This window comes from Malus domestica, chromosome 15 (assembly GCF_042453785.1).
Source record: "Malus domestica chromosome 15, GDT2T_hap1".
In the NCBI taxonomy this organism is placed as follows: domain Eukaryota; kingdom Viridiplantae; phylum Streptophyta; class Magnoliopsida; order Rosales; family Rosaceae; genus Malus; species Malus domestica.
In genome coordinates, this window is record NC_091675.1 from 23,387,216 (window position 1) to 23,405,803 (window position 18,588).

Here is an 18,588-nt window from a genome sequence, read left to right on the forward strand (position 1 = left end):
ATCCTATAATATATCCTGCATGCAATAATAGAGTTTACAAATGATGCAAAACTGGAAGAAAGTGAGCACGTTTTCATGACCAATGGTGGGTACCAAAAAGAATTCCATGGAAGATGGCCTTGCTGTAAATTGGGCCCACCATGGAATGGCTAATCATGTGGTGGGTTTTTCATCCTTCTCGAGCTGTAAATTGACTAAATTGATCACCAAGCTAAGAAGTAAGATATTTCTGTGAGATGAGAGTCTTATACCTAATACCTACTCAGGGAAAAAGTCCAGCTGCATGCATGCAGCTGACGATGATAAGTTAACATACAAAGCAAAAATTATCTTAAGTTTTTTGGGTTGGTGATCAAGGAATAGGGTTTTTTTATGCCTATGAATTGGAAGCACTGGTGTTTGAACGACAAAATTTGAAGTTATCAAAATTTAAATATGTTAATTCAACTGTACACAATACACTGGTGCATGTGTATGGTAGATCGTTATTAGTTATAGGGCTCCAACATGACTAGTTTAGAAGATGAATTGCTTGATCTTGGCAATATTATAATGTTGAGGAGTGCAAGATAGTTATTTTGACGCGTCAATAATATTTGCCAAAACTAGTTTAACAACCAATAATCAAGATCACATGGATGAATCATAACTACGTGATTTTTTTCTTTAAGAAATAGCTAACCATTTAAGAACTCTTATTTTCTTCATGTGCACTACGAAGCAATGGGCTAAAATAAGAGCGTTATAAAGAAACCTTAATTGGTATCATCAAAGTTAAAACCGCATAGTGAATAGTTTTTTTTTTTTTTTTTTTGCTTTGATCACTGGTAACACATTCAAATGAAGGAGTATGAACTTAATTATTATAAATAATAAAATATGGAAATATGAATTCCTCGAAGGCGTTGACTAATATAGTTAAATACCATTCTAGTTGCATCTTATCCTCCTTGGAAGATCTGAAACAAAGCAAAAGTAAATGGCTGCAATCACCAAGTTATACACCTTGTGCTCTCTTCTAATGGCATCACTATTTGCTTATTCTGCATCTGTGCAGCTAAATGACCCTGGTAACGCTCTAATCTTTTCTCTCCATTCTTATGGAAATTTTCGTAAAAAATCCAACCTAATTTCTCTCAATTTTTACTTCTTTAGATTGGTACTTTTGGTTTCCCCTCTACTTTGGTGCTTGTTTTGTTAATCTGGTGATTTGGGCTGTCTCATCCAAAGCAATCAAACAAGTTGCTGAGGCTGCACTATGGCTTGGAATATTTTTGTTCATCAAAGTCACAGCTGAAAGTGCTTCTCTGAAAGGTGCTTCTGGGTTCTTGTCTCTGGATTTAAGTGAGAGAGTTATTAGGGAAAAAGTAGGAAGTGGGTTGGTAATAATCTCCATGCTTTTGCAATTGGCAGCATCAAAATCTTCATTAGCAAAAGCTCTCCTACAACAAAGTTATTATCCAACATATGTTAAATATGGTAAAACCCATTTATCTGCCTCATTTATCGTATTTATTATTAGGAATTTCCATCATATTTTCCGTCTTTTTTTTATTTGGACACTTAATAGTAAAATGCTAGAGAGACCACATTGTTGTTCCGTAGTACACTATCTGTATATGATAAATAATGTGTAAATGTCACGTCAATTAACGAATTTATGTTATTGTATTACTCAGGTTAATAATAATGAAATGATTTTTTAAATGCATATTAATGAAATGATTTGGTTTATCAATTTGTAATTTAAACAGGAATGGCAGTTTTGGTGGGATTCAGTTTTGGACTTCCTTTTGTCTTCTTTGTGGTCCAAAAAGGTGAAATGAAGTTGTGATAGAACAGACAGAAACAATGCATCAAAGCGTGAAACTACATGGAATCTCTGCTGATGATTTTGTCTGGTTTTTGTTTGTTCAAGAAAGTAGTTAATGCCATATTTTTGCCTGTTTTTCGTAGCAGAAGCCATAACCGTGGCGAAGTCTAACATGTAACCGAATGTATAAGATATAGTTCAAATAATTTTTTACATAGTTGGCATTAATGTTTTAAGGATTTGTTTGAGATTGCTTCTTAAAGGCTTTCTAACGTCAAATCATATTTGACAACATTTGGCAAAAAATTAAGCGCTTAGGCCATCTCCAACCAAATGGTCTAGAGGGCCAGAGGGCTGAAAATAACCCGAAAACCATTTCCAACGGAGGGCTAGGCCAAAGGGCTCGTGGACCTCACGGGACAAAAAAGGGTCAAAGGGCCAATTGGCTAGCCCAACCTAACCAGCCAGCCCCGGGCCGGGCCACAAATTCAAATATAACGGTTAGCTGACGTCAGCGTGACATCAGCTAGCCGTTATATTTGATTTTTTATTTAAATTTAAAAATTCTATTTTTTTCTATAACTTCCTAAGCCATTAAACAACATTAAGTAACATTAAACAATGTTAAACAACATCAAATAACATTAAACAACATAAAAATTATACAACATAAAAAAAAAACATGTAACAGCATGAAACTTAAGCACCATTTTTAAAAACATTTAACAACCTTCTCATTTTTTCCTATAAATTTAAGTTGTAGTTTTTAAATTTAATTTGTAGTTTTTGAATTTAAGTTGTAGTTTTTTAATTTAAGTTGTAGTTTTTAAATTTAAACAATAAATTATGTTTGGCCATTTGACCCTCGGTTAAAGATGGTTTTTTATCACAGGGCTATGTTTGGCCTTATGACCCTTTGGCCCTCGGTTGGAGATGGTAAAAAATATAACCATGCATTGTTCATTAAAATATTAATTTCTTAGAAAGTTCGAGTGCTAAAACGAGCCATATGGCCCTGCTTTGGTTGGAGATGACCTTATGACATATAGGCGGCCTTGTAAGCACATGCTCAGATGCTTTTTCAAAATGCACTTGAATTTTTAACAAAAATTTCAAGTGTAGACTAGCACTTTCAGTAAAAGCGCTGAAGAAAAAAGATGCTTTTTTGAAAAGCAGTCCCAAACAAGCCAAAAACTTTCAATCAGAACTGCAGCTATAGCTAACAAAAGTGAGAAGGAAATTTCCAAATCATATTCTTATATATTGTCGCATGAGGACAACACATTATGCAACTGCAGTAAAGGAACTAATAACACTGAGAGAGAGCATAATCGAAGAAGCTGGGATCGTTGAGCAAAAGTAGAAAAACCATAATTTCAACAAATAGGAAATATATACATGAATTGGCCATTTAAGCATTCCATCACTACAAAAACCTAAGAACTTCTACCAGAAAAAAAAAAAACCATCTACAGTTGGCTAATCCAAAGCGGCTACGGGATCAACGAAAGTAAACAAAAAAACTGAAACAAAGGAAAACGGTGAAGTTTGTCATCCTCATTTCTTTAACTTACTCCTAAAGAAAAAACATTGGTACAATCTACCTGCGGACAAGATCATACACGGTTATGGAGCAGATTGAAAGCTGAATAAACCCTTGTGTCACTGCTACGACTCCGTCAATTTTATTTTCAGCTGGATCTGAGATCCGTTTTATTATCAACGGATGGATCATAAATGGCAATGACTTGAGAACTCACCACTGGGTGATGCGGAGATAATTTGCTCTTCACAATCTGCCTTTTCATTATTGAAGCGCGGGCAAGTGTATGCTGAGATTGCAGGAGCACAGTGTTCATTCAAGGTTTAATAGAGTCGCCCCCGGCACGCGGAAGCTCCACAATGGCATGGATGTCCTTCTCCAGGAAGACGTTTATACCGATAGTCATACGTTATTTCTTCCCCCAAAGCTATCTGCTCACATACAGTAGAATTATCAAGAATAACGTTAGTCACTTTAAGCATTGTAATGCATATCAGTTGTAACGAGCCGTCATCAATTGTACATCACAACAGGGTAAGTTGGGAATCTTAATTTTCCAAGATAATAATTACTAATGCATCATGCACAAATAAAATCATTCTATGAGAAGAAATGAGACTGCTTACATCGCGATTTGCATAGAGACCAACATGTGCACACAGACTATCCATGCTTTCCACAAGAACTTGGTGATTCACAAGATTAGGCAAGCAGCTACAAAAGAATAGCATACGTCAAGTATATCACAAGGCACTTGAATTGCCTAAGAAATTAAAAAAAAAAAACAAAAAAATTTTATATATATATATAATATAATTCAGCAACGTCTTTCATTACCTATGATTGATGAATCTTGAAACATTTCCATAGTTAGTTGAGTCAATTACATGATGGGCCTGTCCTTCGACCAATCTACTCATATCGTTAACATGAGCATCAATTTCATATAAGTAACTGTCTTTTCCATACCTGATCATTCATAAGGTACCATTCAAATATGGCACAAAAACTAGAGTAGAGTAAAAACAATAGCTGTATCTATCAGAACAAAACTGAAACCTGTTGCGCCTCTCATTTGCTTCATGCTCATCTAAAACCTCGCCTATGTACTCACAAACAAATGTGCCGCGGAGGATTACTTCACCTGCCCTGACTCCCCATCCCTGCAATTGGGTACCGAAGTCAATCCAACTCTTGAAAAATACCAAAAACTGAAATTTAACCCTTCAACTCTTCTTTATAACTCTAGAGGGACAAAAAAGAAGGAAAGAAAGGCTACCTTTTTCTCTGTTTTGAAGACTTCCAATTTCACTCTTACTCCATTCTGCAAAACCCTATTAGGACAAGATCTAGTGCAGCTGCACATCTGATTGCATTCGTAAACGAGGTACCCTTCCTGCACAATTTCAAAAGAGCAATAAATCAACCCCATGTTCCCTCCAATAAAAAACTGGAGAACGAAAATTATGTGAAAATAAAGCATGGTATGAATCTCTTCGTGCTTTTGTAAATAAAGATTCTGTGGGGACAGGTCAATGGCACTACCCTCCCCAGAACCTGTGCCACTTTCAAATCAAGAATATATCTAACGTATACATGTATATAGATTGAGAGAGAATACAATGATCTAAGTGGGAACTATCTCAGGCAATTTTTCTCTCTAGCATATGGTTAAGAAAGAAAAAAAAATCTTCGATATAGAAAAACCCTGTTTTTTATGTGCTTGTCTGCAACACGACCAACAACACAGCAAATTTACTGCTTTCCAGGGTATAAATGGTTATCAAACAAAACGCAAAAGAAGTTAAAGACTTCCAACAATGGAGAACATACCACCATAATATATGATCAAAGGCAACACTTAAAAAACATGTACTGCAATTAGAGAGATGAGACTGGTGGTTGGTGGTAGATTTTGATTGGCATACCTCCAATATAATTCGACCTCTCTCATCATATGGGAATCTGCAACGCATGGATTTCCCGTAGATGTCTTTTGCATCATCATAGTCATTATCAAAAAGGTAAACATGATCACATGTTTCAGGACGGCATGTAGAATGCGTGCATGAACACCCCAATTGCAAACTCTGCAATGAAAATGATGAAAAAAACATGTGAAATCTCGACAAAAATTGGAAAACAAAATTACAAAAACATTAACGTGTTGAATCTATCTTTTCATCTTGAAGTCATAGTAAATGCATACTATTAGAGAACAAAAGTATATTGTGATTAGGATCCAAGTGGGCTCGAACATTTGGCCCCAGGTTTGTTTAGGGATGTAATCTAGTATTCTAAATTAAGTTATTTGGTTATCTTTTAGATTTCTGTAATGAGGGTAATGATTTTTTTATCTCATTCTCCCTATTTTCTTGACATGGTAACAATGCAAGATCTAGTCTTCTTAAAGAAAATCGTTCTCTGTCAGATAGCTTCATAGAAAATGTTGTCATATTGTTCGCCAAACGTTTTTTTTTTCTTTTCTTTTTTTTCGTTTTACCTGCTCGTTGTATCCAAAGTTTTGGTCAAAAATCTTCAAAATGTACTTGCACATTTACTACAATTTATGGTGGTCCAGTTGAGAGTGATTCATATTAAACATGTGGCATACATGCATTACTGATATAAAATCAGTAACTGAAAGAAATTAAGAACAAAGATTGAAAAGTAATCTATATATATATATATATATATATTAATTATATTATTATATATATATATACATACATACATACACACATAGTATATATACCTCTATATCGAGTCCAGGGGATTGATGAAGCAAGGGCTTCATAATATAGGTAAAGCTCTCCCATGGCAAGGAAATGCCAGCATTAGAACCACCTGCAAGGGCAGGATAAGAATCCAATTGGTCTTCATCTGCAACACAAACCACTGGAACCAATTCCTGTCCAAAACTTATATCATCACACAAGACAAGAGCCTTCTGGAAGGATCTTTGGCTCAAGTGATGTGCATCAATAAGATAGTGGCTCTCATCCACATTCCATTTATCATCACAAGGATCTGATGAAGGTGGAGATCTATGCTCCATAGCACCAATTGGAAGAGGCATCACCGGAGACACAAAGCATTCCCTGAATTCCTTGCATCCTTTAGGGCAAATAAATCCATCTTGATGCCAATCTATCTGAATATTATGCTCGCTGCAGAGCTTGGCTGCCCTAAGATACAAACTTTCTGGCAAGACCCCATATTGTCCCTCCAGCATGGCTTTGAGACTGACCCTGCAGCAAGCAGAGCGAGCAACAGATAAAATATCTAGGTTACTTGGCCTACATTTTGTTTTCTGCATCTCAGAAAAAAGAATCCTTGCTACTGCTGAACAATGTGAGTCCCCTAATCTAGAAAGACTTGCTGCCTCAGTTGCAAGATGCTGTACATTTATTCCTCCAGTGCCAAGCGACTTCGATGATTGAATACGTTTCTTCATTGTAACATTTGCCCTATTCCTGATCCTATATGATGCTGCCGCCAAACTTTTTCTCAATCTAGGACGACTAAGTCTCCCAGATTTTAATTTATAAGCATAATAACGTATCCCCTTCTTTGAAGGCCGAGAACTGGCTAAACTTGGCCCCATGTGAGCAGCTTGATGGTGACGACCAAGATCGGGAAGCAAATCAAACCTCAACCCACAAAACCTGCAAACAAACTTTCGTTGACCACTTACATTCTCAGTGTTATTCTCCACAGAAGCTGAATTGTATAACTCAAACTTCCTTGGAGAATCGTCACCAATAGACTGGACAGGCTGAGGAGTTTTTGAGAGCCTGAAATTATCAGGATGAACTGCAAGCACATGCAACCATAACTCATCTGTATTACCAAAGTGGCTTCCACAAGGAATACACTGGAAAAGCATGCATTGTTCGACAAATTGCACACAGTGTCTCTCCTGAACATGACTTTCCAAGACTTTCTTATTAGTAAAAGAATCCAGGCAGATGGCACATGCATAACCTCTAAACAGCCATTGTGCTTCCTTTTTATGATTTTCCATCCAGTGAGTTCCAAGTTCTTGGTTGTCTGAAAACTCCTGCGAACAAACTTTGCACCTAATGACTTGTTCATTGTCATGGTTATCATCCACAGTCCATGACAACAGAGCCTGTTCTTCCATTGCAGACGATGAAACATGTTCACCTTCATCACCATTAAAGCCCCAAATCCTTCTGAGTCTCTCCTTTTCAGTGCAAACCAACTTTGAGAATATTTCCCCAACACCAAGATTTTTAGAAGCTTCAGATAGGGCCCACTGAAACTGTACATCCTTAGGAACAGGATTTCTTAAAGATAAGATACTTTTAAAGAGCTTGTAAAAGAGCTCACATGCTTGATGCAAATTAAACTTTTGCTCCTCTGAGTGACAATCCCTCAAAAGATCTACAAAGACTTCTTTTGATATTATCCTACTCTTACCATTTCTTGCACGTTTGAGCCAGCTTGGGAGGTGCTTTTCGCAATATAATGAATGCCTCTTTGGACTTTCCAAACAAGGGTTGCTGTCATCTCGCAAACAAAAGCCAATGCAGCGCTGCTCTCCTGTGATATTACAAGCTTTGGCAGGGGACTCGGACTTCTCAAATAAGCTCCCTCTTTCACAGAAGGCATTACCAGGCACATATGAGACAGGATCCACCTGTAGAGGACTTTCAACATCTCTGACCAATACCATCTCTCTGCATTTTGTGGTCTCTAAATTAGAAATGTTCTCCTCAAACTTTCTCTTAAGTGTATTCTCTGGAAAATTTGAGATAGTTTTCAAATCATTCTTTGGTCTGTGCTTCTTACAAAATGAAGAGCCTTGTAAAGACCGATGCTTACATTTAGTTCCAAGGACAGTTGTGCCTTCACACAGTGGTTGATCACTAGAGTGAGACCCTTCAGCTTTTGTAGAGCTTCCCATGAAGCGAGAGGACAGATGCACACAACAGTAAACATCACCATCATTTGCCCACCTCACACATTGCCTTCCCTTGGCTTCTATATAAGCAATGCACTGTCGATTTTTACTTCCAGGCTCAGAAGTTCTTATGGCAGCTACTTCATTGACTGGTGTCATTTCCACACCTTTGGTTTGGATGAGCTTAGAATTACCAGCTTCAAGTAATACTCCGTCCCATTTATCAGCAACTCGCCCGGGTGTGTCTGTTGGTGCAGGTAAATCTTTCATATCTTCTTCTTTATAGGGCTCTGATGCTAACATAGCAGCATTTGCAGTGTCTCGATTATTAAAGAATTCAGAGTCAATTTCAATGGCTATAGCTTCATCTGATCCCCTAGTTTCCACCTGGGAAGCATTTGCCTCCGCACGACGAACTTCAAGCTTTGGCCTTTTCCTGCCAACTTGGGGATTTGGAGATAAGGGACCATCACTACTCTGCTTCTGCATGTCTACACTATTCGATATGGGATGAGACGTTGAAAACCATTTCATAACTTCATGCTTCCAGGTTTTCCACTCAGAACCAAGTGTAGGCTGCAATGGTGCATTCTGGAGAGACTGGACTTCATTCCAGAGAATAGAGTCAACTAGTTCCTGAACCAGAAAGGAAAGCATAAAACCAAAAGCTTGACCAAATGACTTTTAACAGCAAAAATTATTTCGAAACAAAATCCAATGTAACAGACACCGGAAGTGAGTTGGAATGGTCTTTGCTCATGCCTATCATGATGAAATAAATAACCATAACAACTCCATTTACAGTAAGCAGAATGATATTCGCTCAGGTGTATCATGATGAAATAATTAGCTATAACAACTCCATTTACAGTGAGCACACCCAAACTCCATGGAATGGGAACAATATTCCAATACAAAGTTACAAATGGCTATGCAATTTTTCTTGCACAAACAGTCCACCTCTCAATTAAAATTGATCAACTGCCAAGCATATATATACCAAGCACTGCACATAATTTTTTTTTTAACTGAATGGTTAAAAACTTAATACCAAAGAAGGAGAGTTGGTTATCTATAAACTAGCTAGAGCAAGGGAAAAGAAGACAAGGGACCTAAACCAAGTGAGGTGCATCAAGGATGACAATGGAAAGGTTCTTGCTACAGAGAACGTGGTCAAAGACAGATGGAGAGGTTATTTTCATAATCTTTTCAATGAAGGACATGAAAGGAGTACTTATTTGGGGGAGTTGAGTAACTTAGAAGAGTGTAGAAACTACTCCTTTTACCACCGAATCAGGAAGGAAGAAGTGGTTGTAGCTTTGAAAAAGATGAAGCATAAAAAAGCAGTGGACCCAAATGATATACAGATCGAAGTGTGGAAAGTCTTGGGAGAGACGGGTATAGCATGGCTCACAAACCTTTTCAATAGGATTTTGAAAACGAAGAAGATGCCAAATGAGTGGTGAAAGAGCACTTTGGTGCCTATCTACAAGAATAAGGGCAACGTACAAAATTGCATAAACTATAGGGGTATAAAGCTAATGAGTACAATGAAGCTCTGGGAGACAGTCATTAAGCATAGATTGAGGCAAGAGACATGGGTTTCGGACAACCAATTCGGATTCATGCCAGGACGCTCAACCATGGAGGCAATCTATTTCTTACGAAGATTGATGGTAAGATATAGAGATAAGAAAAAGAATTTACACATGGTCTTTATAGATTTGGAAAAAGCGTATGATAGGGTCCCAAGAGACATTCTTTGAAGGATTTTAGAGAAGAAAGAAGTACGAGTCGCATATATCCAAGCTATAAAGGATATGTATGGTGGAGCAAAGACTACCGTAAGAATTCATGAAGGACAAACCGAAAGCTTCCCCATAACTGTAGGGTTACATCAAGGCTCATCCTTAAGTCCTTACCTTTTTGCATTGGTAATGGATGAGTTAACGGGACAAATGATATTCCTTGGTGTATGCTTTTCGCAGACGATATAGTGTTGATAGATGGAACTCAGGAAGGGGTAAATGCGAAGCTTAACCTTTGGAGAGAAGTGTTGGAATCTAAAGGTCTTCGCCTAAGCCGATCAAAGACAAAATATACGAAGTGCAAGTTCAGTGCAAATAGAGGCCCAAATGAGTTAGGGGTGAGGATCGAAGATTAGGAAGTACCAAAGATCGACCGCTTTCGATACCTAGGATCTATATTGCAAAAGAACGGAGAATTAGTGGGAGACCTCAACCATAGAATACAAGCTGGATGAATGAAGTGGAAGAGTGCATCCGACGTGTTATGTGACCGTCGTATACCACTGAAGCTCAAGAGAAAATTTTATAGGACAGCAATAAGGTCGGCGATGCTGTATGGCACGGAATGTTTGGCGGTGAAGCATTAACACGTACATAAAATGGGTGTAGCGGAGATGAGGATGCTTCGTTGAATGTATGGGCACACGAGAAAGGATAAGATTAGGAATGAGGATATCCGAGGCAAAGTAGGAGTAGCCGAAATTGAAGGAAAGTTGAGAGAAAATCGGTTACGGTGGTTTGAGTATGTGCAAAGAAGGCCTACTGACGCTCCAGTTAGAAGATGCGACTACGGGACAGAGGCCAGGGCCGAAAGGGTAGAGGAAGACCTAGGAAAACTTTGGAAGAGACTCTAAGAAAAGACTTAAGAGTACTTGGATCTAACGGAGGACATGACACAGAACCGAGCACAATGGCATTCCAGGATTCATATAGCCGACCCCACTTAGTGGGAAAAGGCTTTGTTGTTGTTGTTGTTGGTTAAAAACTAAATCGCGAGCAAAGAAGCAACTCACTTTAGCTTCATTTACTGGGAACCTTACAGGTTGTATGGAAACAAATTACTAAAAGGTAAAAGCACTCCTAACAAAAATTATGCAGTATATACCAGCACAACATGGAAGGAAACAATATAAGGTTGAATTCATAGACAACCTATTCTCTGAAACTATAGCTACCTGATGCATGACAACTTTTAATACCACAGCACAACCAGTGAACATGGAACATAAATGAGCAGCAAAATTATATTATACCTCCTTCAGTACTTCAATGGTTGCAGCATTACACGCATTCTGACACTGCTGAACCCAAAAGTTATATGAACGTTCTAACCATTCCGAATTTAGGTAGGTCTGTGATATCATCTGTAAACGAAAATAAAATGGAATTTCTTAATAACTAATCAGAAGAAAAACAAAATATGAGATAAATTAGGGCTTGTTTGGAAGTGCTTTAAACTAACTGAAAGCGCTTTTGGTGAAAGTGTTAAAATTTTTTAAAAAGAGTTAAATTTTTTGTTAATCTGAAAAACATAGTTCAATCATATACACCTCACATGGTAAGAACACGAAAACTCTACAGTATATACAAAACACAAGCATGAAAAATAAACACAATTGTGCACATAGAATCAATAGATAAATATGTTCCAAGCTTAAAGTAGTGACAAGTAAAACATGAATGACGATGAGATCTGCGGAAACATGATAAAACAATTTCCAAAGGGGTGCTTCTACACCGACTTTAAAGCTAATTGATTTTCTTCACAAAAGTTATGGATACAAAACACAAGCATGAAAAATAAACACAATTGTGCACATAGAATCAATAGATAAATATGTTCCGAGCTTAAAGTAGTGACAAGTAAAACATGAATGACGATGAGATCTGCAGAAACATGATAAAACAATTTCCAAAGGGGTGCTTCTACACCAACTTTAAAGCTAATTGATTTTCTTCACAAAAGTTATGGATAAAGGACAACTAAAAGAAGAAATACAATTTGACACAAAAAAGAAGTCCAAAGAACCTCATATATACTTATTAGAGGATGAATTGGTCTTCTTTCACCATCAATATTTGACATTTAAGGAAATAAAAAACTTAAACAAACAGTTAAATTCCATTACAGTACATGAAGACAATGCCTTAGCTCATACTGGAAAAGACAAAAGAAACAGTTTCTGCCCCTATTATTAAAAGTCACAGTATCAACAGATAAAGATGTTTACACTTTGCAGCTTCAGAAGCATCTTTCCAAGATCAGAATAGCCACTGCAACGAGAAGCCTCCATAGCAAACTCCTTCCAGACGGCCACATCACGAGCATTCTCTATCAAAGCCTACACAAGTTGACATATCTTTAGAATGACATGAAAGCAGAAGAGGATACTAAAGACACATTAAATTGGTTGCTCTGTCTAGGGAAAAAGAAAGTTTTGAGAGAGCATGAGAATCTCACATAAAATCACGTACCTCAGTATGAAATTGGTCAACAATATTCAGCATTCCAACAGCTAACTTTTGCATAATAAACCGACGTGCTATGGTTAAATCTTTAACCACTTTTAATCCAACTTTGTGCGTTTTATATGCAATAGGGTGTGGAAATTCATTGATCGAGCGAACAAGTAGCGTGTCTGCCCAAGAATAATTCCTTGTGTGTGGAAAAAATATCACAAAATATTTTTTCCTATCATGAGTTGGTTTTGCTCTCAAAGTCGATAATGGGCAGTCTGCTCGTGCACATCGTATTCCTGTCTGCCACTTCCCTCTCCACTATACTTGGAAAAAAAGAGAGGTACGAAAATAAAATGCAATCAGCAATGTTATTTATTCGACCAGTTTCATTCTTTATAGTTTTGGCTAAGGTCAGCAAAGGAAAATGGGGAAGAGTATCAGGATCTATACATATATAAGCAAGTATTATCCTACATATTCCAATAACAACAAAAAGTATTACATAACATAACAAGAAGTTTAATTTATCAAAGTATCCAACACAAAAGCTCAAATTAGGACTCTCTACATTTCCAGAAAGCCCAATACTGGAAGATTGCAATAATAAAGATTTAAACTCAGGACCTCCCACTTTGCCATGATGAAGTATCTAACCAAAAGCTTACATTGACATGATGTGATCCTGGAAAATGTTATATTTGAACGTATTTGAACACTAAGAGTGAAAAAATGAGTAGCCAGTTGGGGACATCCTAGAACCTGTAAGCCTATGGGTAAAACTAATGAGACTAACCAACTTGATATGCATTAGGCATGAGAAATTACATAAGAAAAGGTTTAAGTTATGTCGAAACTGAAGAAACAAAAGTCACCTTGACCCACAGTGCCACAGATTCATCACTTTCTAGCCATGTGGACTCTGAAAGAGATGACTCTCCTTCCCTACTGTTGTTTGGCAATGCATTTTCGTTGCTATCTACAATTAGATGACTATTGTCAGAGGTCACACAGGGCTCACTGTAATTCTGTGCATTTATATCATCATCATCAAAATCTTGCGAACCACTGGATGTCTTTTGACCCTCCAATTGATAACAATCAAGAACTGAAACTCCATTTTGACATCCTTCAGAAGTTTGCAATTCATCAACTGCCTCTGGAACTTCACCTTGTCTTCCTAAACGAGGCCCTTCCACATTTGGCAATAAGTCATCTGCAGCTTGCACTTCCTTTCCATGTTCAAGGCAATTGGATTCCCCGTCACAGACAGAAGTGGTTGCTGAACTCTGTTGAGGGCAATCAGATTGTCCAACACGAATGGTAGAACAAGGGAGCACTTCCATGATCCTACACTAAATATACTGGTGCCATATGATGCGTATGTTATCACTGATTATTTGCCTACCCACCTCTCTGTTCAAACAAAGTCCAGTTGACAAAAAGGGTCAGAGGAATATATTCGATGACGTACCAAATTGAGAAAACACAAATCCAAAATATACTTCTAATGAACTGGTGAAAGTAAAAAAAGCTGCATCGGCCACAATGAGGATATGTGTGCATACATGCGTTTAGGCTTGTCTCTACATATACATGATTGGAGGAAAAACCTAAAGGCAATCTTGATAAACCACAACGGCCTTACTTGGTCTGACAATAATAGTATAAGGAATAGTTTTATATCAGCATTCCATTGAATGACCATGTCAATCATGTCACGATCAAGAAATTAAGGAGAGACATGAGGTAGGAAGGCAGAAGAAAGAATATTTTGTATTCCATTTAAATGGCAAATGCAATGATATGAAATTGACCTTCTTTGAGGAGTTAACCTAAGCAATACATTTCAACTTATTCATAACAAAGGACTGCTAGAACAGCAAACTGCACCCTCGGTTTGAACCATATTATTAGGCAACTGACTAATTTAATCCATATCGGCTCAAAGGTATAATTTAAAAAAGAACTACATAAACTTCCTGATATATCAATGCATGCAAAAGATTCCATGTATAGAACACCTAGGACGTTGAATCAATAAACTGAAGATAATTTTATTTTGATATTAAGGATTACCTATAGAAGACCTAGTCGCATGCTCTGTTATAAGGCAAATTACTTGACAAACAAACTCATATTACTAAGAAAAAATGTTTAAACAATGCATATTAAAGATTGAATATATTTGAGGATTGGCATTATGCAAATGATCATAACCACTAGAAAACAAAAATACCAAACTATGATAATACCCCGCAAGGAGCTTGTAGCTCAAGTGGTTAAGAGCATTTAACCCAACACCCGAGGTCCTGTTTTTGAATCCTCCCTCCCCCCCTTGTTGTTTATAAACAAAGAAAACTATGGTTATACCTCCTATCATTGCAAAGTTCTAAAATATAGAAATAGAATACGGTTTGGAAAACAACATCACTTCCATAGGCATTCATTTTTTATTTAGAAGTTGTTTAATTCAACTAGCAAAGCCATTTCCAGAAACTAAACCCTGTTCTTAATTTAAAAAACAAAAGCAAGAAAAGTAAATTACTTGTTATATATAGAAAAATGAAACTAATACCAATTACCTGTCATATTGTGCACACTAACATATTTACTCCTATTCTTCTTTTAAGAAAAGAAAAAAATCATGAGATCACCTCACCCCACAAAGAAGGAAATTAGTAAAACAATTTTGCAACTTCATGTGCTAGTTCAAATAAATATATGATTCTGCAAAAGCAACGGAATTGGACATCGAAAAAGCTCCAGTTGTCTTAAAATATATATCTGCAGCAGAAGTATATTATACAGATACAGAAACAACTTTCAAATATCCAATTATTATTACTGAAATGATGTTGTCAAAATAAAAATCAAATCATTAAATACACATAAACCCTTCTACTTGTAGAAATACACACAGCAAAATGTACTAAACAATGGCAACCCATATATTATAACCAAAAGGCATTGTAATGGCGCTCCCAAGTGAGAAACTATGTGACATAAAACCAACAGCTAATGAAGCCCTACACATCTAAAATACCTTAATTTCTCAACAACAAAAATACCCCAAAATCCATCTGCAAGACTCGCCTAGAAAAAAAGCTGCATCACACCTTAATTTACAACCAAAGAGCTCACCATGTGAAATTGGCGAACAAACCCTAATTCACTAAACCCAGTAATTAAATTTGGTAAAAGCCAGAGACTTCCCAATTGGTAACATTGTGATGGAAAAACCCTAGAAAAATCCGCAACGGATAACCCGATGTACGGATCGTGAACATGCACAAGTGGCTACAGATCAAAAAAAGGAAACATAAATTATGTTGCAAAAACATAACACATACATACCCTTTGAAAATAAGATATAAAAACCCCAAGAAATGGTTCAAGTTCGTGCCCTTACATTTTACCTACCATGTTAAAATGGTGGTATCAAAACCTTAGGGCATAGGGTTTGGGGTATTGGGTTTGTGGTAGGGTGAGATATAATCATATAATTAGTCAGCAAAAAAATTGACTGCAAAACAAAAGAAAAATAAATGTGACATACATAGAGATGGGATGGCCAAAATTACAGAGGAGAGAGAGAGAGAGAGAGAGAGAGTAATGTAGCTCACCTTTAAAGAAGGGGGAAGTTATGGAGGAAGATCACCATTTTCCCATTTGGGTTGGGTGAGATTTTGGGTGAAAATTTGGGGAAATTTTGAGTCTTTTTGTTAAAATTGATTTGGGTTGATGGGTTTTTGGGTAAAAGCCACAATCTTTTCTATTTCCTTCTGAGTCTGGCAAATCTTTGGCTAGTGAGTGAAAGGGGGCTATAGATGTTGCAGGTCCCCGTGGCCTAAAATATGGAGAGAAAAAAAGAAAAAGAAAATACCATAAAAATACCAAGATATAGATATCAAGCGATTAGAGAAACAGAGACGTGTGGGGTACAAAAAAAAGAAGCCCTACCCTTTTATCAAAAAAGAAGACCGAGACCGACTGAGACTGTTACCGGGTTGTGGGTTTTTGGGGCTTGCTTCTAAGAGCAACTCCACGAGCCCTCCCAATTTTTTGTTTGCGCGTATATGTTTAGAGAGAGAAAAAAAATTGTCGGTTTTTTCGTATTTGGGAAGAGAGATTGGGGAGACTCGGCGGGGGAGGGGGTTTTTTTGAGGTCTGTGGTGAGGGAGCGCGCTTCTATAGGTGTTTTCGTAACGCTCGCCTGATGTTTCTTCGTTTTGCTCTCCCTTCTTTCTCAACAGAACCAAAACAAATAGAATTTTTACCATTTTATTTTTATTTTTATTTTTTGGGTTTTTGGGGTCACTGCAGTGCCAGAGTAATTGCTATGAATATTATCTGGATTCGAAATTTTGCAGATTTTTTTTTCTATTTCTCTTAACTTTTTCTGTTTTAGTTTTCACCTTTTTTTTTTCCTTGTATTCTGTTTTGGTAAAGGGGTAATTTTGTTTCCAAAATTTGGATGTCTGATAAGATCTTCCTGTGTGATTTGTTTGGTCGACCCTCACATCTTTGATTAAAATGAAAAATTACAAGTGGGTCAAATTTACACTACGAAAAAAAGAAAGCTCTAAATGTGGAATGAAATATCTGAATCTGAAACTTAAGAAGTTGAAAACAAAATTTATATCTACAGTCCAATTCACCGCATACTTTTCTTTTTTCTTTTTTCTTTTTCTAATAAACCACATACTTTTCTTTACTATTGGTAAAAGGTCCTTATCTTATTTATTTTTTTGTGGTCTTCCTTCCCATTTGACTCTTTTTGCACTAAAATATTGAAGGTTTTTTTTTTGCTTATTTAAAAAATGTAGAACTTATTTTAATGTATTTTTAAAATGACTGAAAATGTTTTTTATAAAGATATTTTTAGAAACAATTCTTAATAAAAATGCTAGTTAATCCTAAAAAAAAACACTTCAAGTGTTTTTTGGAAAAAATACATAACTGATACTTCTTATAGAAAGCACTTCAAGTGCTCTTCGAACCCAAAAACATTTTCTCTAAAAGCACTTTCATTAATTTTCTCTAATCTTCCATTTGTACTTTTATTTTGGAAAAAAAAAAAGGAAAATTAGTTGGGGGCATTTAACCACGATTGACTCTTGGAACATGCACATCTGCCATATGAGAACTTAATGAACATTTCTATCCTATTTTCCCTTCACAGAAAACGCATGTGATGCTAACGCATGAAGTAACTAACTGGCCTGGACAGTTTATAACTTCTTTCTTTTATATTGACTTTTTTTTTTTTTTAACAATATGAAGTAATATATTCGAACTTAAGATTTTTTTCAACAAATAAATGCGAAATACTACTTGACTAGAGTTAGTTGATTATTTTATTATGCATTTTGAGAATGATTAAATGAAGGATAATCTACGATCTTGTAAGAAGTTAAAAATTAACATATTCATCTTCCACGATCTTATAAGAAGTTAAAAATTAACATATTCATTCACATCCTTCCATAAATAATACACCGAAAGAGTATTAAAATCCCGTCTGTAGGAGCAAATATCTGTCGCAGATTGAATTGACAAAAACCTACACACAAAGAAAAGAGACAAACGCACTTAGACTGACACCGGTGTAAGTTACCCAAAGGACCTCCAATACTAAGTCAAAAAGACTGTAGGAAGTAATACGAGTATGGTGGCGATCGTGTCATGTTTACCGTGTTTGCGTCATTTCGTGACATACCCGATACATTAACTGATCATGTTGTGTCAAACCCGTTAAAATGAACGGTTAATATGACTCAATCCGAAATATGACCTCACTCGTTACCCGTTAAAGAAAATATATTTTACTTCAATAAATAATTAATGAAAAAACATCACGCTAAATTAGTATATACGTACCACGCTGCTACTAAATTAGTATCTACATACCATAAACCCTAAAAATTCAAACGACAATGTAACTATTGTCAAAGCATAGAGGATGCGATCATGAGTGTTGGCATAATTTATTTACAACTTTCGCAATTGTATATTAATCATTATAAATTATTAC

At 36.4% G+C, this 18,588-nt stretch overlaps 2 protein-coding genes across 10 annotated transcripts; one reads left to right on the forward strand and one right to left on the reverse strand.

Moving 5' to 3' along the window:
* The first annotated feature begins 933 nt into the window (after positions 1 to 933).
* Positions 934 to 2,068, forward strand: LOC103401252 (uncharacterized). Of its 3 annotated transcripts, XM_070814474.1 has the most exons (4): positions 934 to 1,070; positions 1,156 to 1,314; positions 1,414 to 1,479; positions 1,755 to 2,068. In XM_070814474.1, exons 1-4 carry the CDS (start codon positions 980 to 982, stop codon positions 1,832 to 1,834), a joined length of 396 nt encoding a protein of 131 aa, XP_070670575.1. In that variant the 5' UTR covers positions 934 to 979; the 3' UTR covers positions 1,835 to 2,068. The 3 variants fall into 3 exon arrangements, with proteins under 3 accessions (XP_070670575.1, XP_017178559.1, XP_070670576.1); XM_017323070.3 differs by having other exon boundaries at positions 1,156 to 1,479; XM_070814475.1 differs by lacking the exon at positions 1,414 to 1,479.
* A 1,119-nt stretch (positions 2,069 to 3,187) lies between these two features.
* Positions 3,188 to 16,805, reverse strand: LOC103401250 (histone-lysine N-methyltransferase SUVR5). 7 transcript variants are annotated; one of them, XM_070813494.1, is made up of 12 exons: positions 16,515 to 16,805; positions 13,427 to 13,967; positions 12,570 to 12,872; positions 12,326 to 12,436; positions 11,348 to 11,458; positions 6,112 to 8,922; positions 5,285 to 5,446; positions 4,636 to 4,752; positions 4,416 to 4,519; positions 4,194 to 4,325; positions 3,983 to 4,070; positions 3,188 to 3,787 (listed from the first exon to the last, which is right to left on the reverse strand). In XM_070813494.1, the coding sequence occupies exons 2-12, from the start codon at positions 13,895 to 13,897 to the stop codon at positions 3,680 to 3,682; spliced, it is 4,518 nt and encodes a 1,505-aa protein (XP_070669595.1). In that variant the 5' UTR covers positions 13,898 to 13,967; positions 16,515 to 16,805; the 3' UTR covers positions 3,188 to 3,679. The 7 variants fall into 7 exon arrangements, with proteins under 7 accessions (XP_070669595.1, XP_008338178.3, XP_017178669.3 ...); XM_008339956.4 differs by lacking the exon at positions 16,515 to 16,805 and adding an exon at positions 16,178 to 16,498; XM_017323180.3 differs by lacking the exon at positions 16,515 to 16,805 and adding an exon at positions 16,111 to 16,170.
* Positions 16,806 to 18,588: the final 1,783 nt, after the last annotated feature.